The sequence below is a fragment of the Mustela erminea genome, chromosome 6, assembly GCF_009829155.1.
Source record: "Mustela erminea isolate mMusErm1 chromosome 6, mMusErm1.Pri, whole genome shotgun sequence".
Classification (NCBI taxonomy): domain Eukaryota; kingdom Metazoa; phylum Chordata; class Mammalia; order Carnivora; family Mustelidae; genus Mustela; species Mustela erminea.
In genome coordinates this window covers 116269454-116296170 of record NC_045619.1, presented here as the reverse complement: position 1 = coordinate 116296170, position 26717 = coordinate 116269454, and the positions used below count along the sequence as shown (strand labels likewise).

General features: G+C 35.8%; 1 protein-coding gene across 3 annotated transcripts in view; it reads left to right on the top strand.

Moving 5' to 3' along the window:
- Positions 1-26717, top strand: part of UPF2 (UPF2 regulator of nonsense mediated mRNA decay) — a 107133-nt gene that overhangs the window by 42473 nt on the left and 37943 nt on the right. For 2 of the 3 annotated variants that reach the window (XM_032349396.1, XM_032349397.1), the window contains exons 9-12: positions 12468-12576; positions 20729-20842; positions 23100-23216; positions 25084-25269. In XM_032349396.1, coding sequence (XP_032205287.1) covers positions 12468-12576; positions 20729-20842; positions 23100-23216; positions 25084-25269 — 526 coding nt within the window. Of the gene's footprint in view, positions 1-2494; positions 2510-12467; positions 12577-20728; positions 20843-23099; positions 23217-25083; positions 25270-26717 lie in introns of all 3 variants that reach the window. The other variant, XM_032349395.1, reaches the window with a different exon arrangement.

Below are 26717 nucleotides of genomic sequence, written 5' to 3'. Positions count from 1 at the left end.
AGATTAGGCTCTTGTATTCACAAAGCTTACAGTTTAGAAAAGAAAAGAAGAAAGACAAAGACAAAGTGCAGTTACCAAGAAGAATCAAAACAGCATGCTTTGAAGTATATAGCAAGTGGAACTGATTGATTTAGTCTGGGGAGTCTGAGAAGGCTGCCTGGAACAAGGGTCATTTAATGTGAGTCTTGAGAAAGGAATTAGCTAGGCAGGGATGGCTGGGGAAGGGGAGTGTAGAGAGAGCATTCTCGTGGAGGCAGCTGAGTGTGTGCAAAGAGCTAGAGATGGGAAAAGTGTTGCAAAAACTGCTTTCTTGTTTACCTGGATGTTGTCTTCTAGACTAAATAAGCTGCAGGGAGGAGGCCATGTTTACTTCTTTATCTCCAGCACTCAGTGTAATATCGGACAGGTAGAAGGTGATAAAATTACATACGATGGTATTTCATGCCTTATCTTATCTAGCCCCCTTTCAGCTTTAGACGGGAATTCTGTCCACTCTTCTCTTGCAAAATCCTGATCCTGATTTCTTCAATACCCTTCCCTCTTTCTGCTTCCAAGCCTATGTCTTCTAATCTGTATGGGATAATCTTTATTTTTTCCACTGAAAATTTCTGGCTCACCCTTTAAATCTTAGCCCAAGAGCTATCTTCTCTGAATAGCCATCTTCATTGCCATTATGTACATATAGATGCTCTTATAGCACTTTTAATATAACGTCTTTGTATGAAGAATCAGGTACATTTCCCAATATTGCTTTGCCACCTGTATCCTTACCAATCTGTATAAACTACAGGCTCTTTTAAAAGGGAGTTCTTCCCCAGTGTCCATAACCCATTGGGGAGTGTATGTGCTTTGGTGAGTGCTGTGAATTGTGTAAGACTGATGATTCCACAGATCTGTAATCCTGAAACAAATAATATATTATAAGTTAATAAAAAACAATAAAAAATAAAAGGGTAAGATGTGGAAGGGGGGAAAAAAGGGAGGTTTTGGGAGTTCTTGCAGCACCTGGCTGGCTCAGTGGTAGAGCGTGCAACCCTTGATCTTGGATTGTAAGTTTGAGTTCCACATTAGGTGCAGAGATTACTTAAAAAATAAAAAAGAGAGTTTTGGATCTTTTCATTTTTTATATTTTCAACACGTATAGTTCTGGTAAGTGCTGAAATATTCCATGGATTAATGTTGGTCATATGCAAATCTAAAATTTCATTTTAAAAAATAAGTGAGGCATTTATAGGCTCAAAACCCAGAAGTATCAAACACTGTGCTGAAAGGTATCCTTTCCATCCTTGTCTCCTTTTACCCAGTTTCCACTTTTCCATTTGGAAACCCCTGTCTTGATTCTTATATATCCTTCTAAGTTTCTTTTTCATGTACAAGAAAATGTAATTATAAATTCTTTTATTTCTTGTTTTTTATACAAGGACAGCTTACTGTACCTGTCATTCTGAACATTACTATTTTCATTAATAATACATCTTGGAGAGCTTTCATATCCATATATAAAGATTTCCCTTGTTCTTTTAAAGCTGCAGTGTTTCTAATTATGGATGTACTATATTTAACCATTTTGGACATTCCAGTCTGCCATTACAGACAACGCTGTGTTTGTACTTCCTTTTCTTTTTTCTCCTCTTAAGCATGTCAGCTAGAGGTGTATCCATTTTTGTTTTTCCTACCAAAAAACCAGCTTCCAAATTACAATTTTTTCTACTGTTTTACTATTTTTTTACTCACTATTTTTGGCTTTTGATCTTTACCAATTCCTTCTCTCTTGCTTTCCTTCATTCATTTTGTTACTTTTTTGGCATTTAACATATTGTCTTGAGAATGGTCTTAGCTGTATATTGTAGTTCTGACATGTGGTGATTTCTATTTTTGTTTTTTAGAAATTCTCCAATTTTAGTTTTAAGTTTCATTTTGTTCCCTAAGGAGGTATCTGAGAGGTTTGAAACTTCCAGATAGTGGGACTTTTTTTGTTCTGTTTTCTTGTCTGACTTGGTTAATAATTCATATTTTTACTACATTATGAATTAAAAAATACAGCCTAGACTTTCTGGATGTCTTTGAAATTTTCTTTATGGCCTATTATATAGTCAGTCTTCGTGAATATTCCACAAGCATTTTTTTTTTAAATTTATTTATTTTTTTAAGATTTTTAAATTTATTTTAGAGGGAGAGCATGTGGGGGCACAGTGGGGCAGGACAGAGGGGGAGAATCTTCAAGCAGGCTGCATACTGAGCTGGAAACCCAATGCTGGGCTTCATCTCATGACCCATGAGATCATGACCTGAGCCAAAACCAAGAGTTGGACACTTAATTGACTAAGCCACCCAGGTGGGGGATGCCCCTCCCCACCAAGCATTTTTTTTTAAAAAAGGTTATGTTCTTTGTTTTTATAGTACAGAGTTAAATGTATTGGTCAGGGAAGTTTACAGTATTAAATTAACTTTTATTAAGTTTGTTTATTTTCTTGACTTTTTTTTCTCTACCCAGGGGTTCTGGACTAAGGTGAATTAAAGACTGCTGTTGATGTGTGGTGTTTTCCTAATAACTGCTATGATTTCAGCTTTTTGAATGTTACTGTTGTTATTTAGTATGAAGATAAAACTTACACCTCACTGTGGACTGAGCCTTTTATCACTATAAAGTGTCATTCTTTGTCTTAATGCTTTTTTGGCCTGATACTACCTTATCTGGTATTAATTTCTTTTTCTCATATGCTTTTGACCTTCTATACTGACCTTCTATATTCAGTATTTCAGAATCACTTTATTTTAGTTGAGTCTCTCATATATTCTAGAATTGAATTTTACTTTGATGTATTTTCTGAAAAATATGTTTCTTATCATTAAGTTAGGCTATTTACATTTTTTTTTTATTAGATCATGAGCTGGAAGTGGAGGTGGAGGGGAGGAACAAAGGGAGAAGGGAGAGGGATAAGCTGACCCCTGGCTGAGCAGGGAGCCCAACGTGGGGTTTTAAGTATGGTTTGACTGATAGAGGGCAGTCTGTTCAGCAATGGAGTTTACAAGTAGCATTGACTATTAACTCTTTACTGGCATTTCCATATTTCATACACATTTCAGATGAGCTGAGTTTTAGAAAAATCTCTAATTTATGTAAGAACAGATGTCTCATCTGTCTACTTTTCTAGTGTAAATAGTACTCTCTGGTCTTCTCTAACGATTTCAGTGTTTAGCTAAAACTTGTCTTGTTTATGTTCCTGAGTGACTTGGAAAGGCAAGGACTGTTTACACATCTTTAAAATGGTGAATTAGAGTCTCGGACAAGGTTGATGCTTCCTGGTTAACTGTATATTTTTATTGATTGGGATAGCCTTTAATTTTGAAGGGCTTTTGTTTTTGTCCTTAACCCCGAGGCATCTTTCTACCTTACCTGCGCTATTTGGGTTGTCCTGAGGATTATAGCTTGGTCTCTAAGAGGCCAGAGTAAAAATAATAGTCAAGTACCATTAAGTCTTCTCTCATTCCATTTTTCATTCTCTTTTTTTCCTTATTTCTTCTCTTCCCTTCTCTCATAGGCTCACAAACCCATCTCCATCTTTTATTCATTTTATTCATTCCGTCTTGAATAAAAGAGGTGACTGATTGCCTTTAGGGGGAATGGGAGGAGGAGGGAACAAAGCAGGTTGGGTCTAGAGTGAGCCTGCTAGAATGTTCTCTTGGGTAGCCAGTTATTAGTGTATTAGGGGTAGCAGTTATTTGAGCCCTCTGGACTTGGGGACAAACTGGGACACTGGGAGAGAGGGCCAAGGAGATTCTTGACACGTTTTAGCTCTTGCTCTTATCTATCCCCACTGTCTGCTGTGTCCACATAGACTCTGTGGGACTCCTTTGATAAGGTGCATCTTTCTTTTTGGGTGGCATTTTCTCTCCCCCACCCTCCCCAAAGGACATGAATCCTTTTGAGCATCTGTGTGCCCAAGATTCTTTACTATGGCCAGGATTCCCTCCTTCATCCAGCCCATCCTGCCTGAGCTGACCAAATACTGTGCTTCCCAAATCAGAATAAACTGTTTGTTGTTTGAGTGCCTGTGGCTGTGAGGGCCCAAAGGTTTTATATATACAGTGGACTCTTGAACAACATGGGGGCTAGGGGCACCAACCTTCTGCACTAAATTAATGTATAACTCTGGACTCCCCCAGAACTTAACTAAGGGCCTACTGTTGACCAGAAGCCTTACTGCTAACATAAACTGTTGATTAACATGTATTTTGTGTGTTACATGTGTTATATACTATATTCTTAAAATTAAGTAAGGTAGAGGGAAAAAAAAAGGTTATTAAGAAAATCATAAGGGAGGGGCGCCTGGGTGGCTCAGTGGGTTAAAGCCTCTGCCTTTGGCTCAGGTTATGATCCCAGCGTCTTGGGATGGAGCCCTGCATCCGGCTCTCCGCTCAGCAGGGAGCCTGCTTCCTCCTACCGGCCTCTCTCTGCCTGCCTCTCTGCCTACTTGTGATCTCTCTCTCTCTCTCTCTCTCTCTCTTTCTCAAATTAAAAAAAAAAAAATCACAAGGGAGAGAAAAATAACATTTACAGTGTTGTACTGTATTTATTGGAGAAAAAAATCCGTATTTAAGTGGATGTGCACAGTTCAGTCTTGTGTTCAGGGGTCAACTGTATACAGGTTCCCCCACCACCCAAACGTAGAATGTTCCTATGAAATCTTTCTTAAATTGAAATGGTGTAAAGCAGTAATTACCATAAACTTATGTGGAAGTCTTTGAATGTACCCAGACCCTTCCAACCACCAAGAAGAAACCTCTCTTAGACTTTTCTGATAACTTGGGACACATCCTAGTAACAGAATCCAGAAATAAATCTAGCTAAGGCATGGATGCTCACAGACATAGTTGAAAGCTCTGGTGATTTGATGTCAATCTGTGGAGTGTAGTTCTTGGGGATGGAGCCACTCTGGCTGCTCCTGGTGTGCACCGCCTCTGCAGCTGCCTCACTGCAAAACCAACGCTGAACCTGATACTTGCTTTTCACCTTTTTGGTGCAAGTGAAAAATCCTCTCTGGATTTTTTCCAGGTAGCAAAACCAGTATAGTTGCAGGTCTTAAGCAAAAGCAGAGTGGTATAATGTGAACTTTTGAAATGCAAGGGATCCCTTTATGTTTGTAGAGTTAGTGTCTGGTAGACAATGACTGTCTTACCTAATCTGTATATTTTAGTTTAGGAAGCACTAAACTAGATAACTCTTAAGGTTCTTTATGGATCTTTTCTTAAAAAAAAAAAAAAAAAAAGCTTTATTGAGCTGTAATTCACATACTATACAATTCACACCTTTGAAGTGATATATTCAGTATTCTAAATATCTATCACTATGATCAAATATTAAAACATTTTTATCTTGCCCAAAGAAACCTTCTATTAGTAATCAATCCCATACTTTCTCTGTCCACCTTTTCTCCTGCCCTAAGAAACCACCAGCCTTGGGGTGCCTGGGTGGCTCAGTGGGTTAAGCCTTCGGCTCAGGTCATGATCCCAGGGTGCTGGGATTGAGCCCTGCATCAGGCTCTCTGCTCAGCAGGGAGCCTGCTTCCCTTAATCTCTCTGCCTGCCTCTCTGCCTACTTGTGATCTCTGTCTGTCAAATAAATAAATAAAATCTTAAAAAAAAAAAAAAAAAGAAAAACCACCAGCCTATGTTTAGTTGCTATGGGTTTGTCTATTCTGAGTGTTTCATATAAATAAAATACAGCATATGCCCTTTGTACCTAACTTCTTTTTACTTAGTATCGTGTTTTCAAAACTTATCCATGTTATAGCATGTATTAGAATTTCTTCCTTTTTAAGGCCAAATAATATTCCATGCAACATTTTGTTACTCATTTATCAGTTGAGGGACAATAGGATGGTTTCCATTTTTTAGCTACTAGGAGTAATGTTGACATGACTGCTTGTGTACAGGTTTTTGTGTGAGTATTGTTTTCATTTCTCTCGGTGTGTGTCTAGGAGTGAAATTGCTGTGTCCGTGGTAACTTTTTAAAATTTTCAGTAATTGCCAGACTTTTTCCACAGTGGCTGCACTATTTTACATTCCCATGAGCCATGTATGAGGGCTCCAATTTCTCAATATCCTCAAAACACTTGTTATTGTCCCTTTTTTGCTTATAGCCATCCTAGTCTGAAGTGGTATCTTTCTGTGATTTTTATTTCCATTTTCCTAATGGTTGATGGTTTTAAGCATGTTTTCATGTGCTTATTGGCATCTGTATGTCTTCTTTGGAGAAATGTCTGTTTAAATCATTTACCCCCTTTTTAAAATATGTTATTTATTACTGAGTTGTAGGAGATCTTTATGTGTTCTTTGTATGTGTGTCTTATCAAAATAATTTGCAAGTATCTTCTCCCCTTTTGTGATTTGTCTTTTTTTTTTTTTTTATTAAAGAGATCACAAGTAGGCTGAGAGGCAGGCAGAGAGAGAGAGGAGGAAGCAGGTTCCCCACTGAGCAGAGAGCCCGATATGGGGCTCGATCCCAGGACCCTGGGATCATGACCCGAGCCGAAGGCAGAGGCTTTAACCCACTGAGCCACCCAGGTGCCCCGTGATTTGTCTTTTCACTTTCTTGGTGTCATTTGTAGCATAAAAGTTTTAAAATTTAATGTCCATCTGTATAATATTTTTTAAACATGTACAGTTTTTAAAGGTTCAGTCTGAAACTGTTTTTACTGTTAGTGTGTTTTTCCTTCATTAAATAAATAGTTGGCCAAAAAAAATCTTAGAAGCCTGGCATTTTATCTTAGCCTATTGAAGGGCTCCATAGAAATGAAATCTACTAGAAATTCCCTTTGATGTTTCATACCATTTTATAGTTAATTTGTAATTTAACTTTAACACTTATAATTGAAATTTTGTACAAAGTATTCACATCTTAGGTATACCTATGTATCCACCACCTAGATCAAGTTAGAGATTGGGCTTAGTATCTCAGAAAGGCCCCCTCCCCTAAACTAACTTTGAGTGTAAAGTACCTAGAAACGGCTTACTTATTCATTGTTCTGGTACAGTCGAACCCAGTATTGGTTTTAATGACTTTGAAGTTGTATGAATTTCCAATTTTTTACAGATGGATGATCAGAATCTCTTTAGATTTAGATTAATATAAACAAACTTAAGAGAATGAAGTGTTTCCCCTGATTCTTTCAACAGCTTTTTCTTAGTCTTTGAAGCGTGTTAGCATGTTATACCACCTGATGGCACTGTTGCACTGGGAGTGGAACATTGTGAAAAAGTCTTTAGGGCATTTGGTTGTTGATTTCAGAGTAACTGACTCCAACCTTTTGTTACGTGTCATATGTTTTGAATCATCTGCTTCATTGTTTCAATGAAGAAAATCCTTTGTATTCTTTTAATTGAATGGTGTCGGTATTCTTTCACATTCCTCCTTTTTCTAGGCATTTTTGAACAAGGTAAAATTAATACCTTCCAATACTTAAATTCTTTAGATTTTAAAAAGAAAAAAAAAAAAGCTGGACATTTCTTTTAGAAAGCTGATTGATTATGACATAAAAACCTTTAAGAATTTCTTTTCTTTCCACTCAGTAACAAAATGTGTTTCTGCATTCTTTATTACTTATAGTTAATGACTGAATGTTTACTACCTTGATGATCATTAACTGCTAGTAAGATACTTAAATGTGTGATTTAAGAGACCTTAAAATGTAAGCAAGGTTTCATTGTTTAAGAAAAAAATGTTATTTTTCAAATGGTTCACTCATTAACTGTTGGTAAAAATAACGCTCACTCTGAAGACAAAAATTGTTTTCAGAGGGAGGATCTAAGTTTATTTTCTAGTTGAATTGCAGAAAAGTCTAAAAATACATACCTAGCTTAAATTTTAATATAAATTTTACTCTTTAGTTTCATTAAAATGTTTTATTTTGTGGTTAATACCTTTAATGTGGTTGGCATAGCATTTAGCACTCCATTCCCTTGCAGCTTTGCATGCATAAAGGGGTAGAACAGACAGAAAAGTATATTTAAGATGAATTAACATTAAAGAAATATGTAATTTATTACCTTATATACAACATGAGGGGTTTTATTTTGCGAAATAATGGATGAACAGTCAGGAAATTGAAGATTTAAATAGGGCAGGGTGACATTTACTTTCAGCCATCCTTTTAATTGTGATGGGTATAATGGAAAAGAAATTTTATTTATTTATTTATGCGTCTTATTTATTTATTTATTTGTTTATTTATTTATTTGACACAGAGAGAGAGAGAGAGGGAGGGAACACAAGCAGCGGGGAGATGGAGAGGCAGGCCTCCTGATGAGCAGGGAGCCTGATGTGGGACTCCATCCCAGGACCTGGGATTGTGACCTGAGTTGAAGGCAGACATTAATAACTAAGCCACCCAGGAGCCCCAAAAGAGGAATTTTAGAAAGTGTTAGCTTGAGAAGAACTTGGTGAGCTTTATATGAGTAGAGGATTCCGAGAAAATAGAATATCTAACTTCACTTTCATGTGGCCAGAACAAAACCCAGGATTTCTAACTATCTGGAAAAGCGTAAAAGAGTTAAGATCTTCCAGGGAATCCTTAAACTATTTTTTTAAGTCGCTTTGGAAGCTGAAAGCACTTACTTATTTGTTAGTTCACTGATAAGAACCTGAATGGATAGCACAGACTGGTTTCCTCTAGAAAGGTTAACTATCTCTTTCTTTTGGGACTAGGAAAAAGCTTTGATATAGATTGGGCTGATTTTGTAGAAGAATAAAATAATGTAATAAAGTATAAGTGACTTGTCCAGGAAAAGAAGAAAAAGGAAATGATACAGTTAGGTCAAAATTTTTGTGCTAAGTGGATATAATCTTAAATTGTATTGAAAAATACATTGAGAAAGACAACCAAAATTAAAATTAATTTTAAAAACTCAAGAGCTATTTCTTAAAATCCAAATAGGGAAGCATTTAGAAAATTTAAACAAAAAGAACATTTAAAAGTTTAAGAAATGAGCCCGATGATATGCTGGAAATATTTTTAAAAGCACTTGAAAGAATCACAGTGAAACTAAATTTTGGGGGGAAAACATACATTTCCAAATTATTTCAAGATAAAGTAGACCTGTGAAGTTATCAGTTAATTTTATCTTAAATAGAGTTAGACTGGATAGGTTTTTTTTTTAATATGTTCTTTTTTTTTTTTAAGATTTTATTTATTTATTTGCCAGAGAGAGAGAGAGCAGCAGAGGCAGAGGGAGAAGCAGGCTCCCTGCCAAGCAAGGAGCCCGATGTGGGACTCGATCCCAGGACGCTGGGATCATGACCTGAGCCGAAGGCAGCTGCTTAACCAACAGCCACACAGGCATCCCTGGATAGTTTTTTTGAGTTCTTTCAGTCTTTTATGGAAAAGTGATTTTTCTGCTGTGTTGTTTGTTCTAAAGCATAGAAAAGCAAACTTGCTGTTTCCTACTATGAATATGCAGAATCTAACAAAGAGCAAGGGTTTGAAGGATTGGCCAGTCTCACTTTTGAATGTCCATATAAAAATTCCAAGTAAAAAACTAGCAAATCCTATTTAATAGTATAATAAATAAAAATTCAGCAGGATCAGAGGATTAATTTTAGGATTAAAAAGATATTTTAAATAGGAAACCTATATATAAAATAAAATATATGATTATCCTATTAAGTACATAAAATATTTGATAAGCTAGCTTTGATAAAATGTAAAACTTGATGAAGTTTAATATTATTTTTATAAAAATCAGATGATCCTTCCTCAGAGTGGTGAAGAATATTTTTTACTAAAAGCTAACAGTAAACCTGGGGGAGCCTGGGTGGCTCAGTTGGTTAAGTGTCCAACTCTTGGTCTCGGCTCATTTCTCAATCTCAGAAGTTGTAAGTTCAAGCCCTGCATTGATCTCTGCACTGGGCGTGGAGTCTGCTTAAAAAAAGAAAATAATTAATAAATAAACCTAATTGTGAGATACCAGTAATATTTATTTATCTAACAACTGTTTACTGAGCACCCACTGTGTTGTTGGCACTGTGTTGAGTACTAGTTAACTGTTTCCCATGGAGTTTACTTATGTTCTGGTGGGGAAGGGTGACAAGGTAATAAATATAACAAGTAAGTAGATTATATAATATGAAGGTGAAAATGTTACTTTAAAAAAACAGTGCTGCGTAGAGGATTGGGGGCATGGGGCCTGGTGGATTTGTGGTTTCAGGGGAGTATTTGGAAGAAGTCTCATTGAGGAGATGAATTATTAGCCAAATAAGATTTGGCCTTTGTTAGGGTGTAAGTGTAGATATTTGGGGAAAGAGAAAAGCATCTTCCAGCTGAGAAAAGAGCCAGTGCGGAGGTTCTGAGGTGAGCTTCCCAGCCATGGGAGGGTTACCCAGGGCAGCTGAGACTAGAGGTTACAGAAGTACTATTTGAGAGAGTTAGAACCTGAGTCTCCTAACTCGGAGCACATTCCTCTTTGTTGTCTTATGACCTCAGCTCTTGTATTCACTTAATGTATTCTTCATTTTTCTGATTTGAAATTGTGGCAATTGTGGGTGGTAGAACCTAGGCATAGGTATAAGTAGTTTATTTGTATTTGGCGATTGGTTATGAACTGAAATAAAAAAGTATTTGTTGCTCAAGCGGGTTTGAAAAACAAATGAAAAACCAGATAATATATTCTAACAAAATGTATTATAATTATATTAAAATACAATATTCCAACCAAAGTTTAAAAATTTATAAAGTAAATTTGCTATTAGTGTGAATCTATCTGTTATGCAAGAAAGTTGAAGGTTCATTTGTCCTAGGCTTTTTAAGCTAATAGACATGAAGAAAATGGCTACTTATTTGTGAGAATATATCATGGGAACACTTCATTTTTATAATATCAAGGAGTAATGTGCCCCACATGTGCATATTTTCTGTATGACAGGAGCTTAACCTTCAGTTTATAAAACTTCTTAAATAATTCAAAGAAACATTTAAAGTAACATTTAACATTAAATATTTTGCGTTAGACCTTTATATAATGGATTGAACTTCTCATTGTTTCAGTAAAGAAAGGTGTGATGTCTTTAACAAAATTTACTGAGTCACTAATACAAAGCTACTATTTTCCTGACTTCTCAGCATCTGTTCCCTTATTTCTGAAATGGTAGTTAAAATATCCACCTTATGGGATGGTTATTAGGATCAACAAGTTCAATGAAGTATATTATTAGGTGCCTAGGACAGAGCCTGGCATGTAAGAACGAACTAAATGATAATTTTTAGAAGAAATTATAATGGTCAAAGAGGATTGCAAAGGTTTTTAGGCTCTTAGGTATGAATTTGAGCACTTCTCTCCACCTTTCAGATTAACCTCCATTCTTTCTTTCTTTGCTGTGTTTCTTCTTCCAGCTGAGCCTTAATCTGTCCATGCTTTGAATTTTGCAGATCTAATCTAAGCCTTGCATGGTGTGCGTATTTTTTCCTCTGATGATGAAACTGTTTTCATCCCTATTCTGTAGTGATGTATTCAGGGATAACCTGTAGGATTTTTGTGTTTCTGTTCTCCATGGCTGTGGGCTGCTTAGTTTTTTGAGCTTTTGTGTTGAATTTTTATAATTTTTAACTTCCTTTCTCACTGTTAGCTCCCTATGACTTGATGCGGTCACTGCAGCTGCTTTTGTTAATTCCTCACTGCTGCTAATCTGCAGCATCGGCTGAGTATTGCATCATTTGGAAATCGAATTCTATAAAATAATGGCTGTGGCAGGAATGGAAAGTAATTTTAGCTTGTGTATTCATTCTGATTAGTAGTGGCTGCCTAGAGTGCTGGGTTAAGCAGGACTCTGGGGCTGCATTCAGATTTGATGAGAAAGCGCTCTAATAATGAAAGGGGGTAGCAGCATGAATAACCACATATTTGCCAGTTATTGTCTAAAGTAAGAGAGGATAGGCACTGGGGGTGAATCTGAGTAGCTTCTGTAATGAATAAGATGCAGAAGTTAGTGTGTGGGTTTTGGATAATATTTTGACTTCTTAGATGCCATCTTGGTTATTGGTTACCCTTTCACTTTAGACATTAAAGTTTTCAAATAACTTAACCAGTGGATAAAAGAAGGAAATAGTTTAAAAGGATTCTGTTTTGCACTATGTAAGTGACCATTAGGTATGTTTACTTAGTAAAATTCAGGCCATGTCAAAACTTGATGTTTTCTGCACTTGGTATTTCATATATTATCAAAATTGTGTACTCAGTGAAATTGCACATGTGCAGTAAATGCACTGAAGAGCAAATGCCAGATTCTTAGTAAGCTTTCACAAAGCAGGTTGAATTTCCATATGCTTCATTATGATGGCAATAAATAGGCACATCTGTACGATTACTAGTTTTTATCATTTAATGTGTGAATATATCTGAGAAAGTTTAAATTTTAAGATTAATTACTTCTGGTATGTCTTTCCTTTTACATATATCACATGTAACTTTTGCAGGTTGGATTTGCTACCATTTTATGCAAGATTGGTTGCTACATTGCATCCCTGCATGTCTGATGTAGCAGAGGATCTTTGTTCCATGCTGAGGGGGGATTTCAGATTTCATGTATGTATTTAAGCATTTATTTTGTTATATATGTATACACACATATTTATATACTTATAAGTTGAGTGAGGATTCTTTAAGAATATAATTTTGTATTGGTAAGCATATTTCTGAAATTTGATAGTGGTTAAGAGTTCAGAATTAATGAGCTTCTGAGATTTTAAAATGTAATTTTCTCAACAAAGCTTGAAATTGATAAGTAGTATATTCCAGTCTGGAGATGAGCTGCTGCTGCTACCTTGTTTCCTACAGGTACTGCACTTTTTTGCTTTTGTAAACTAAGAACCATTCTCTAAGGTCAAGAGAGCCAGCAGGTCTCACTGGTGTTCCCAGAAGAAACAGGATTGGCTGTGCAAGTCAGGGCACAGTGCCTGGAGGATGCCCGTTGGGGTGTCGGGAGTCCAAATGTCTGGGGTACACGAGGTTGTATAATTTATCTGAGCAGTGAATGGTGTGATAGCCCATGTTTTTATTGATTCTTGCCTTAACAATCTTTATCTTGTATAGCGGTAAGTTCTTAAAGAGTACCCTGGTAAGTACCAGGGACCAGTTTCCAGACAGCTTCTCTCCCTTTCTGGTTCTAGGAGTCTTAAATTACCTGTTAGCTGTTCTCCAAATCCATACTACCCATTACCTTGTAAGGGTATATAAATAAAGCCTTGAAAGGAGTAAAATGGTTCCTTAAACATGACTGAAAGTGAATATTGTAGACTGAAAACGCATGAAATTCAAGTGGTTATATTAGCCAATGGGAAAAAATTGACAAACTTCGCTTAATAGCAAGTTGCTTGTGCTGCACATAAATGTTTGCTGTGCCCAGCATGCACTTTATTGCTCATTGTACAGAAATTGGTATTGCTGAGTGCTCAGAGAACAGAAATAATTCCTGAGAACAGGAATCTCACAACCTAGTTGTGAAGAAAAGGCATAAATACAAAAATGAGAGTGAAATAAACATTTAAACCCTGAGTATATTTGATATTATAAGAAATTGCATGTTTAATTGCCAAACGAATTGTTCAGGAGTAAGAACCTTGCGTTCAGAGAAGGAAAAAGTCTTCAGTGAAGAGTGGGATGACTTCTAAAGGCCTCTTGCCATAGGAGTTAGTTTATATGAGATTTGTGGTTAAGATTTTTCTGGGGCAGTTTTTGCTGAAGTGTGTTCTGGATTTTCATATGTAGTATTAAGCAAGCACCGGTTTCTGTGTTTTAAAGGCTGTTTGGAAACACTTGAGATCAAGAGAGTTAAATGATTTTGTTTTGTTCCCTTTTAAGAATTCCCAAAGCTTTAATAGGGTAATGTGCACTTTGAACCTCCTGGAAGGGGTCAAAGAACACACTTTGATAAATGCTGCCAGTTCAGGGATTGATGCATCAAGAGTTATGATATTCTTTTTGATTTATTTAATCCCATTATGCAAAACAAATTTTTCCTGGCAGACAGTATGACTCTATTTATATGAGTCACACATATACCCCTCAACCAAATCCAAAAACAACATACATGCTGGAGCAAGCATAATTAATGCTTTTGGTGAGAAATTTAAGATTAAGAATATTCTATTCATAAAAAAAAAAGAATATTCTATTCATGTATCTTTTGCTTCCCACCAAAATTGATAATTGAAATTGATAATTGGGGTGAGAGTTGTGGGACTTGGAAGTTTCGTTCCTGATGTAATGCTTAGTTACGACTCAGAGACTTAGCGGAATTCTAGGAGAATACTGTGGGAACCACTGCTTTCAGGGGAGAGAAGAGTAACTTGAAGTCACTTGATCAAATAACTTGATCATTTCTGCTTCCTCCAGGATCTATCTTTTCTAACCCTGACATCTGCAGACTTTGCCAGCAACTTGTTTTTTGTCTCTATATGTGCCTAAAGTTTCCCATCCTTAAGTGAAACTAAAATAATAGCAACAAGAAAATGTCTGCAACCTCACCCCCCGCCCTCTTTCATTTGCTTCTTGTTCGAGTTGTTTTAGAGTATACTTGTCTCTTCTGCTTCTGACATTTACCCTTTATTTCATCATAGCACCCTGGCAGAGACCACCAGCATCCTCTTAATCACTTTAAGTTAGTTGATGTCCCTACAGATTCTAAACTGCTGGACTGTTCTTTTTTTCTGCCCTTCTGTCTGCCCCACTTGCTAGCATTGTTAACGCTGGTCGAGTTACTTAAGTGGGAATAATACTGGTATCTTTTCAGATGGGATTGTTCTTATGTATTACACAAGATAATGGATAAAAAGTTCATCACGCAGTGCTCAGACATAGATATTATTACAATAATAATCATCCCTTCTCTCCCACCACACACTCCTGGTTCTTACTTGACTGCTTTTCTCAATATCTTGTATCAAGAGTAAAATATCTTCTACTTTTTTCCAGCTGAGTCTGTATTTTTGCATTCCCCAGACCTTCTTCTTCACCCTCCTTTTTGACAGAACACATTTTACCTGGGCTTTAGTTGACTTTTATTTCTCAGCAACCTCAAATACATGTCTCTTGCCAGAACCTCTCTCTTGATGCTTAGAAAGTTCTCATGTAGTTCTAGGTAAATATGTTTATAAAATAAACTCATGAATTCTCAAAAAAAAATCTTCAGCCTTCACTTCCTCATATCAACCTTCATTCTGTCTGTAAATTTGCAGTATTTTTTCTCTAGTCTCTAAGAGAAGTACTTCTACTTTTGCTCTTTGGACATTCCGGAGCCAGCTTTCACCAAATTCTGTTGGTACTGTCTTCTAAAATACTTCTCCAAATCTAGCATCTCCTCTTCATAGCTTGAATTATGAGAATAGTGTTTTACTTAGGCTTCCCTGTCTTTGTCGTCTAATTCCAGCATATTATCACAATCATACCCTTTGCTTAAGAATCTCACCTGAGGGGGGGAAAAAAAAAATCTCACCTGAGAACTAAAACTGGTTAACAGAACTATATGAAATCTCATCGAGTAGTCCAAGAAATTCTAGTTAAAACAACAATTAATCTACTAATTTGACCAACAGATTAGTAAAGATGATAGAAACCAGAAACCACATACACTTGAGGTCAGAATTTGGAGGAGGAATTAGGTAATATGTTTCAAGGTTCTTACAGGCGTTTATACATTGGACAACTTTGAGAATCTGTCCTAAGTAATCCTATATACCCAAAAAAGCTTTATTCATATCATGAATTGTGGGGAAAAAATGGAAAGTAAGCTAGAAGCTCAACAGTGAATTAAGAAAATGGTCAGGTAGTCGCAGTGCTGAAATGATATAGAGCCATCGAAAGTAATACTTACTAAAAAATTTTCATAACAAAAAGTGCTTCTTTTGGTGGAAAAAAAAAGCAAGCTGTAAAATCTTACACAGAATAAATTTATAGTTATGTTAAAATGCTTGGAACGTAAAGAAAGAAAAGAATTACATATCAATATGTTAGCAGTGGCTGTCTTGGATAGTGGGGCAGTAAGAAATATTTTTTTCCTTTCTAATTTTTCCATGCTCTCCAATTTTTCAGCAGAGCCTACTTTACAGCGAAGGGACAGCTTTTATTTAAATATAAGCATATCAGACTGACCTTTTTTTTTTTTTTTTAAAGATTTTATTTATTTATTTGACAGAGATCACAAGTAGGCAGAGAGGCAGGCAGAGAGAGAAAGAGGAGGAAGCAGGCTCCTTGCGGAGCAGAGAGCCGGATGTGGGACTCGATCCCAGGATCCTGAGATCATGACCTGAACCGAAGGCAGAGGTTTAACCCACTGAGCCACCCAGGTGCCCCTGACTGACATTTTTAAAATTAGCAGTCTTTCAGTTTTTTTAAATCAAATCTCTCTAGTGGTAAAATAAATTGACCACATATCCCAATTTGGCATACTTATATATTTGCAGTTGTATGAAATATTTTATATAAATTTATAAAATAAAAGTAAATTGAAAAGTGTGAGATCAGAACATAAATAGAAGTTCCAAGACTTTTGGGGCACCTGGGTGGCTCAGTGGGTTAAAGCCTGTGCCTTTGGCTCAGGTCATGATCTCAGGGTCCTGGGATTGAGCCCCGCATCAGGCTCTCTGCTTTGTGGGGAGCCTGCTTCCTCCTCTCTCTCTGCCTGCCTCTCTGCCTACTTGTGATCTCTGTCAAATAAATAAATAAAATATTTAAAAAAAAAAAAAGTTCCAAGACTTTTTTTCCGACACTCTAGTAGATCAAGAGTCTTACCTACCTTGCCCTGGAGATCAGTGGTCCACAGCACGAAATAAACTTTGAAGGCAAGTTTACTTGTTTATAGACTTAGTGCCTTCTTAGTGTCTAGTGTATAGTAGATTTTCCAAAAAATTAGAATGATTAAATGAATAAAGTTTATGTAGAACAAAATGAGCAAATTATAGAGGACAGTGTATCATGTCTATTTGGGTGAAGCTATAGAAGGACCAGTTTGGGGAGGAGGGTCTTCCTAGATAGGCCTCGGAAAGCCTTAATTTTTATATGTTGATGTATCCAAGAGTTTTTATTAATGCTTAGGAATTTAGTTATTCAGTTGATCTCAGTTTTAGCTGTCATTAATAAATGAGTTGTAAGCAACATTTTTGCTAAGTAAGATTATGTAAGTAAAATTCTGTAAGAGACATTGAACTAGAAATATATAGAAAAAATTTTTTAAAGTTTTTTTGAAGTTTATTTATTTGACGCAGAGAGAGGAGAGAGGGAACATAAGCAGGGGGAGTGGGAGAGGGAGAAGCAGGCTTCCTGCTGAGCAGGGAGCGTGATGTGGGGCTTGATCCCAGGACCCCCGGGATTGTGACCTGAGCTGAAGGCAGACACTGAACGACGGAGCCACCCAGGCGCCCCAATATATAGAAAATTTTACATTGTTAGTTTATTTACTTCCGCAGAAATGTTTGGACATACCTTTTTGATCATAAGGAGTCAACAAATGAGACTAGAAAATAATGAATAGTCAGAATAAGTCAGTCTTTTTTATAAGTTATAGCCTTTTAAAAAGCCTTCATTTTTTTCATCTGAAAATGAGGGACTGAGGTAGAATTGATTTTTCATAATTCATTTAAAAATTCTATAATTTTGTCATGTTACTTAGATTATACCTCCTTACCCTCAATAATCTCTGCCTGCCTCTCTGCCTACTTGTGATCTCTCTGTGTCAAATGAATAAATAAAATCTTTTAAAAAAAAAATAATATACTAAAGCTGAATCGTGAGAGGGTGTGGGGCTGAGAAGTATACAAACATGGTTTTAAAAATCTCTTTGGTGACTCTGCATGTACAAGCGCTTAGTAACTGCTGTGGAACATTATACAATTTTAGGTATTACTGAGCATTATAACTTTCAAAACAAGTAACATAGTGTACCATCTACAATTATTTTTGAGTTGCTTCCTTACACATTTTTTGTTTCCCTGTTTCTTCAGCTGTAGAAGAAAGACATGCTCAGCATGGGTTCTTTAGAAAATATACATAATTTAGAAAGAAGAGGGGAAGCCTCATAATTCCATCACTTTAAAGCAACCTTATTACTTTTTTTATTTTAAGATTTTTTATTATTATTATTTATTTGACAGAGATCACAAGTAGGCAGAGAGGCAGGCAGAGAGAAAGAGAGAGAGAGGAGGAAGAAGCAGGCTTCCTGCTGAGCGAAGAGCCCTATGTGGGGCCAGATCCCAGGACCCTGGGATTATGACCTGAGCCAAAGGCAGAAGCTCTAACCCACTGAGCCATCTAGGCGCCCCCAAAGCAAACCTATTAATCTTTTTGTATATTTTCTTTACCTTTTTTTCCTCTGTAGTTTTTTCTGGGTGGGGTGAATTTATAGTATATGATTTTCCATTCTTTGTTTCTCACTGAGAAGCATTTTGCCATCATTCAAAACATCTCATACCATTTTGAAGGGGGTATAATATTTTGTTCTGTAAACCAATTGCTTAGAAATCAAGTGAAGCATAGCTGCCGTTAATACCACAACTGCCTCTGTCATCATCACCATCCTTATTTTTATCTATATTTTACTAGGCGAGCCAGTGGGTGAGGAAATTTTTGTGAATTACCCAAGATTATGTACCCCCAGAATGGTGTAAAATGACTGAAAGGGGCTCAGATTTCTGACTATAAATTATTTGCTCTTTTTTGTCCCTGTGATAATCTATAAACATTAAGCATTTTCATTTATTTGTTCACTCCATAAACAGTTATTTCGTGTCTACATAATAGTGATGCAAATATACAAAGATGAATAAAATTAGTAGTAGCTAATATATATTGAATTCTTCCTAGCGCCAGGCACTGTTATATGTGCTTTACATGTATCAGTTGACTTAAGACAACAACTTTGAGGTAGGTTACTTTTATTAGTTCCATTTTAAAGATGAGGAGATCGAGGCAGAGTTTACGTAACAGCTAGTAAATGATAGAGCTGGGATTTAAACCCTGCAAGTCTGGTCCAGAATCCATACTCTTTAGTGTATCCTAAGAGTTCATAAAATAAGATAAATCAGGGGTGCCTGGGTGGCTCAGTGGGTTAAGCTAGTTAAGCCTTCAGCTCAGGTCATGATCTCAGGGTCCTGGGATCGAATCCTGCGTTGGGCTCTCTGCTCAGCAGGGAGCCTGTCCCCCAACCCCTGCCTGCCTCTCTGCCCACTTGTGATCTCTGTCTGTCAAATAAAATCTTAAAAAAAAAAAAAGGAAAAGAAAAAATGATAAATCAGTACGAGAAGCCTTTCATACGTAGTACTTAACAAACATTTATTTGTGAAAAGATCCTTATGAAAGCTGTGCTCTTTTCTGAATTGCTGAAACAGTCAAGATTTAAGTTCTATAAGTTGAATTCTGTGATTTTATTTTTAATCGATGCAGTTTTATTGATGCTTTAATAAATGCTTATAGTGAGCTTCTACTTTGCTCTGGTGTTTTAAATGAGTAAACTTAATTTTATTTAAAAATTATACCTGAAGAGCTAAAAAATCTTAACACCTATTTCTGCTTGCTATAGAAAGTAGGTCCTTGAAAATGAAGATGATAAATTCAATCCAAGTGTTAGCTCCTTGAGTATGTAGAAGTTTAGTATTTATATAAATGACTGTCATTAATCATCTAGCTGTTTGTGAGGTTAGGCCTTATTTTAAAACCCAGCACATATTAAGGTAGTGGAATTCTCAAGTAATAGGAAACTGGGATTTTAGTACTGATCTTTCATCAAGTCATCTGAGAGCTTTGTCTTGTTCTGTTGTTAAATTATTAAGTCAGATTATAACCTATTGTTCCTTTCTCAGAATGTTGTTACGTGGAACAAATAAGATAGGCTAGTAACCTGGAAAAGAAAACACTAAACTGGTTTTAGTGTTTGAACAACTGAATAAGACAGGAGAGGATTCTGAAAAAGTATATTATAACTAGTTCGAGACACCACCATGTTATTGTCACTGTTGTTCACATAAAAGATTTTTAGACTGTTTGCTGTTAGTCTGTTTGCTGATAAAATTGTAATCCATTTACATTTATCTTGACATACGTTTGCTTTGTACTATTATAATAGGATTTTGTTATGCTGAATATTTTTTGAAACATGCGTCTAAGTTAGAAGGCTTATATTTGCAAAGGGTTTGAAATTTGATATACAGCCATGACTGATGATAAAAAAAGAATAGTGATTATATCAAAAATTTCACTGTAATGAATTTATGATAGAAAATGCAAACTGTAGTTCATAAGTATGATACACTAAGCCTTGCTAATATTTTTGCTTAAGAAGCTCTTGGTACTTATTATTTTTAAAGCAGCATTTCGTTAAGTGTTTTCCTTATAATATTAGTGAGATGTTAACTCGTAGTTGCTAGCATCTCAAAAGGAGCTTTATGTTAAATAAATGAATTAAATTAGGTTAAATAGGCTTCTTTATTTGAGAACCTGTTTAAGCCCAATAAAGTGTATCATTTCCCAAAATTATTTGACCATGGAACTGTTTGCAAATCATATCCCAGCACTCGTGTTCCACAGAGCTTACTTTGCCTTAACTTAAAGTAATTTGAATAGCAAGAAATTTATGCAGATTTATTTAAAATATTTGGGGTGAATGCAATCTTATTAAAATTACATTTTTTATCAGAGATTTCAAAATGTTAATTTTCTAAGCTAATGTCTCTTTTCTTTTAATTTGTAGGTACGAAAAAAGGACCAGATCAATATTGAAACAAAGAACAAAACTGTTCGTTTTATTGGAGAATTAACTAAATTTAAGATGTTCACAAAAAATGATACATTACATTGTTTAAAGGTTAGTGCCGCATTGTTCGAGTTGTTTTTAGTAGACAAAGTTTTAGTTATAAATGCTGGAAAAAAATGAAATAAGTAAGGAATATTTGTTTAATATGGAGGACAAGAAAAGAGTAAAAAAGAACTTTAAATAGATGAGCAGAGCCAAAAATAAATAATAGTATGGTAGATAGAAATACAGCTATCACAGTAATTACATGAAATGTAATGGGACAAAATACAGGAAGTAAAAACTGAAGAATGTAAGACTTTATTAAAACAACACTGTAAAATAAATAAATAAATAAATAAATAAATAAATAAAACACTGTAGGCTGCCTTTAAGAAAGTTAAATATGAAGACCCGAAAGGCTAACATTAAAAGGTGGGGGGAGTATACTGTGGAAGAACTGACTAAAAATCACTTGGTCTGGGGCACCTGTATGGTGCAGTTGGTTGAGCATCCAACTTTTGGTTTTGCCTCAGGTGGTGATCTCGGGGTCATGGGATCGAGCCCCATGCTCAATACAAAGTCTGACATCCTCTCTCCCTGTCACTCATGCTCACTTGCTCTCTCACTCTCTATCTGAAATAAATAAATAAATCTTAAAAAAGAAAATACACCTGTTTTCATTATCATCAAGCAATTAAGGTACAAAGCATTTATTGTAAATAAAGAAGGACAATTCATAATGACAAAGAGCTAATTTTAGCAGGAAACTATTACCTTCCTGAATCAGTATGAATCCAGTAAGGGACCTTCAAAATATATAAAGCAAATGTCAACAAGGAAAGAAGTAAACAAATCCACGGTCATGGTGAGAGACTTTGAAACACCTTTCACTAACTGAAAGAAGAGGCAGACGAAATTAGTATGTGTATATAGAACTGAACAATACAGTTAACAACCTGGATCTAATGGACACTATACCCAGCAGCATCAGAACTTAAAATCTCTTCAGGTTCACGTGGGTCATTTACTGTAACTAACAACAAAAATCACAGCAAATTAGAAAAGACTAAAATTACTCGATTATGTTTTCTGTCCGCAACGGAATTAAGCTAGAAATTAGTAAGTAATTATATGTGGTAAAGCTGATGCAGCAGAGGTGGAATAATTCTAAAATTTGAATTGATCATGACAGACAATGACAAATTTTGTATCAAATTGATTTCCTTAGGTTGTTAGGTATGTTACACAAAGTGGGTCTCACGGATTCAAGTACATTTGGAAAACCCCAAGTTAAACAAATTTATCAAGTTTCTTCATTACTTGATTTCTTAAGAGTGTTTAAAATATTAATAGTCATTGTAAATATTTAAGGGGTTAAGTTTCCTAAATCTACTTGGAGCATCTCAGAAGACAGCAGAATACATTTAGGGATCTCTGGACAGCATTTCAAAAACGATTGTGAAGGATTTCTCAGTGCTGTATTTGAAGAGAATCATACCATGGAACAATTTAAACGTCAGTATATTTCTTTATAGTAATTATTACAGATAGATGGGAAGGGTATACATTTCTTTGACCTAGAAATTCCATTTCTATTTGTTTGCTTTAAGGAAATGATAAATGTACAAATTTATCTACAAGGACGTTTGTCCCACAGTTGTTTAAGTAGCAAGAAATCATAAACAATTTCAATATCCAGTAAGTAAGAATTACTTAGGTTTTAGTGTAGTTCATATTATGCAGTAATATGCCTCTTTTAAATCATGCCATAGAAGGATAAATAAGGACACAGCAAAATAGTCGTACTAGCTAAAAAACACCAAGTTATTAAATACTCTGATATGTTTGAATCTGTTTTGGTTTAGAAAATGTGCATAGAGAAAGATTAGGAGGATAAATACTGAAATGCTATGGTAATGTGTTACATTTCTAATTTCATACAGTGCGCCTGTTTTGGTCAGAATTTTACAAGGGAATGTCCCATAAACCAAAAACCACAAAGCGATTTAGAAAATGTTAGTTGTGTTGTGTATGTCACAGGTGTTTAAATAAATAGCATCTAATAGTCATTATATACAAAAGGCTTTGATACTAGTTTTCGTGTATTTATCTGAATGAAAAGACATTAAGTATATTGAAGATTTTATATAAAATTTTTGTGACTGAACACAAGATACTCATCAGTGAATCTTGTTAAGCCAAAGTAGACTAGCTTTTGTTTTTCACACTTGACATTTCTGAAGTTGTTATACACATAGATCTATATTTTCTTTAACAGGATTGAAGTGTTGTCTTTTGTGTTTTCTCATCATCATTGTTGTTACAGATGCTTCTATCAGACTTTTCCCATCACCATATTGAAATGGCATGTACTCTACTAGAAACCTGTGGAAGATTTCTTTTCAGATCACCAGAATCACACCTGAGGACCAGTGTACTTTTGGTAAGGGCTTGAGGATCCTAGCAAGAGCTTGAGGTTCTTGATTTACTTCAGGGGTTAGAAATACTGACCAGTGCCTATGTTCATGGTCTGCTATATAAAAAGAAACATTTCTGCCTAAACTAGAACCTCCCATATTTATGTGCTGTGGCCATTCCAGGAGAGTTGTAGGAATTTTCCTCACTTGTCTGCTAGTGAATTCACTGTATGGTAAAGGAGGATTAAGTTCAACCCCAAATACCTTTTGATAAATGATGCAAATGAGCAAGTACTGGTGATGCTGTTGTGTTAGAGCTGTTTTTTATGGATGTTCTTGAATGTTTAAAGAAGCTGTTGTTTGGGGCGCCTGGGTGGCTCAGTGGGTTAAGCCTCTGCCTTCAGCTCAGGTCATGATCTCAGGGTCCTGGGATCGAGCCCCGCATCGGGCTCTCTGCTCAGCAGGGAGCCTGCCTCCGCCTCTCTCTCTGCCTGCCTCTCTGCCTACTTGTGATTTCTGTCTGTCAAATAAATAAATTAAAAAAAAAAAAAAAACCTTTAAGAAGCTGTTGTTTATGTGCCATAAGCATATATATTGTAAGCTTAAAAATATAAAATTTAATTTAAAAATTAAAAACTATAAGCTTGAAAAATTAACTTGGGATAGAAGCTATTTTTTAAGCCACTTAGGATGCTGAAATGGCCATCAAGTTTATTAAGCAATTAAGTTCTTGTGCTTATGGATAATATCCATGCATTCCCTTGCAGACTCGGGAGGATGGGAAGTGTGATGGCAGAGGGAATATTGATGTTAGTGTTAAAAAGAGCTCAGGTTTAGGAATTCCTGGGCATAGACTGTCGTTACATTAGTGTTACTGTTACAAAAGTCTTGATTATATAATTTTCATTAGATAATTTAGTTTTTTTTAAATCCAGTTGTGAGCTTGAATACTCTCTGCCAATAATATTTAATATGAAGAAACAGAATTTATTTCTAATAAACAAAAATATTAATCTGGAGGCCATCAAATGGAATTGATTTCCAAATTTTCTGTAGGCTTGTATCACATTAGTGACTTAAACGTCATTCTAAGTTCAAATTTTTTTTTTTTTTAAAGATTTTATTTATTTAGTTGACAGACAAGAGATTACAAGCGGGCAGAGAGGCAGGCAGAGAGAGAGGAGGAAGCAGGCTCCCTGCTGAGCAGAGAGCCCGATGCGGGGCTCGATCTCAGGACTCTGAGATCATGACCCGCGCCGAAGGCAGCGGCTCAACCCACTGAGCCACCCAGGCGCCCCCCAAGTTCAAATTTTTATCCTAACAAGGAAAAAGCTCTTGTTCTTTTGGCTCAGGCTCTTAAGTTTAAAAGAGACTGTATATGTAAAAATGTGATAGAGCTAGCTTTTAAGGTCTTGTATTTATATACAATATTTGAATCCTCTATTTTTGCTAGGAAAAACATTTACTAGTCATGGTGGTATGGGTGATATTGGATTGGCTCAGTGGATCTTTTCCCCTCTTACAGCAAAAGCAACAAGCTTTTATCACTGGTTGACTAGATGTATGTTTGAATCAACACCTCTTGGGTTGATACTCAGAGCTGTGGACAAGTTAATAAACCTGGGGTGCTTTTAGTTTTCTTGTTCGTAGAGCTGTGTCAGAGCCTAAGGACTAACACCAAGTAGTCTTGGACTAATTTGTTCTAAAAGCATGATTTTGGTATATTAGTGTGCTAATACATTCTTAGAAATACCTAGTGATTGCGTTTTTTTGTGTTTTTTTTTTTTTTTCTTTTTTAGTCCTTTATCCTGAAGTTCTATCACTGAGAATAGAAATTTGGTTAGGAATAAAGATTAGAATGAAAGTATTTTGATTTAGACATTTTTATTTTAGGAGCAAATGATGAGAAAGAAACAAGCAATGCACCTCGATGCAAGATATGTTACAATGGTGGAGAATGCATATTACTACTGCAACCCACCTCCAGCTGAAAAAACAGTGAAAAAGAAACGTCCTCCTCTCCAGGAATATGTCCGGAAACTTTTGTACAAGGATCTCTCCAAAGTTACCACTGAGAAGGTAAATCCTGTTGAAATCATAAAGTAATAGTCAATTTGATATTTGTAGTAGTGCTAAGATGATATAATACTCAACAGAATTAATTATTTTTCATTCTAGTGATTGTAGTATTAAGAACAGTGCAGTTGGCTTGTAGCCTGTGTACTAAAATGTTTCGGTTCAAGACATATATTTCAATTTCTCCAGATCAGCTTGTTTATAAATTGCTTCAGTGTTCGACAAAGTACCGGTAAGGAATGTAAGCAGCTTGCATTATTCATATTCTGTAACTGGAGAAGTTGAAGTAGAGCTGTTAAGGTTTCAGCAGTGAAGTTTAGGAGAGTTAAGATTAGATCACAAGTTGAATTGTGACTTCTTCTAAACAAGTCATCCTAAAGTGAAAGTCATATGATGAACATAAGATACAGGACACATGTTTTGTTTTCCTTTTGTGACTCTTACTCTGAAGTAATTATTCTAATTTTAATTTTGGTACTGTTTATATTTGACATTACTACTTTGTCTCTGATATTATATAATGAATTTGACTTTTAATATTCTGCTTCAGTATAGGGGATCCTAACCTTGAGTGGGCTTTAGTAGGTCCTTGGCCCCCTGAAATTTCATAATTTTGGTCATTTTCCAGAAAAGGTTAAGAAATGCTGACCTGTTTTCATAACTATTGCAGTTACCTTGTTAGAAACTTCACTTTCAAGTAGGATATGTTGAACAGAACATTTCATGGTTAACTCTTGAAATTGAAACAACACATTGTATAGAACCTTTTTCCTCTTTAGGAAAAAAAAAAAGTGAAACAGATAAGCTGTTGTACAGAGAAAACCTGTGGGAGAAGAAAAGGTGTGCAGTAATACATGCATTATGCACGGGTAATGAGCAATGATCATGTGACTTTGGAAACTGGACTCAACTTTCAGAGAATCACAGATAGTAGTTGTTTCAAACAACAAGCAATTTGAAAGCTATTTTAGAATTAGCTATAAGTTTAAAAATATAGGTTGCTCTGTGGTTGAGACAACATTAATATTTCCACTGAAGCTGATTTGAGAACATATTAAGTGCTTGAAAGATGGATGGTGGCTACAGTGCCTGAATGGCTCAGTTGGTTAAGCATCTGCCTTCAGCTCAGGTCATGATCCCAGGGTTCTGGGATCAAGTCCCACGTTGTGCTCCCTGCTCAGTGGGGAGTCTGCTTCTCTTTCTCCCTCTGCCTCTCCCTGCTGCTGCTTCTCTTTCTCTCTCTCTCAAATAAATAAATAAAATCTTTAAAAAAAAAAAAAAAAGATGGGTGGTGGCTAGAGAGATGAAAAGAGTGCTTTGCAATCTGCTAATAGTATCCTTTTTTTAACTTTTTTTTTTTTTTTTCAGAATAAAAATGGGAGGAACTTGATTATAGGTAGAGCTCTGCTCACCATCTCATTACCAGTAGAGTTTTTGAAATAGTAATGGCT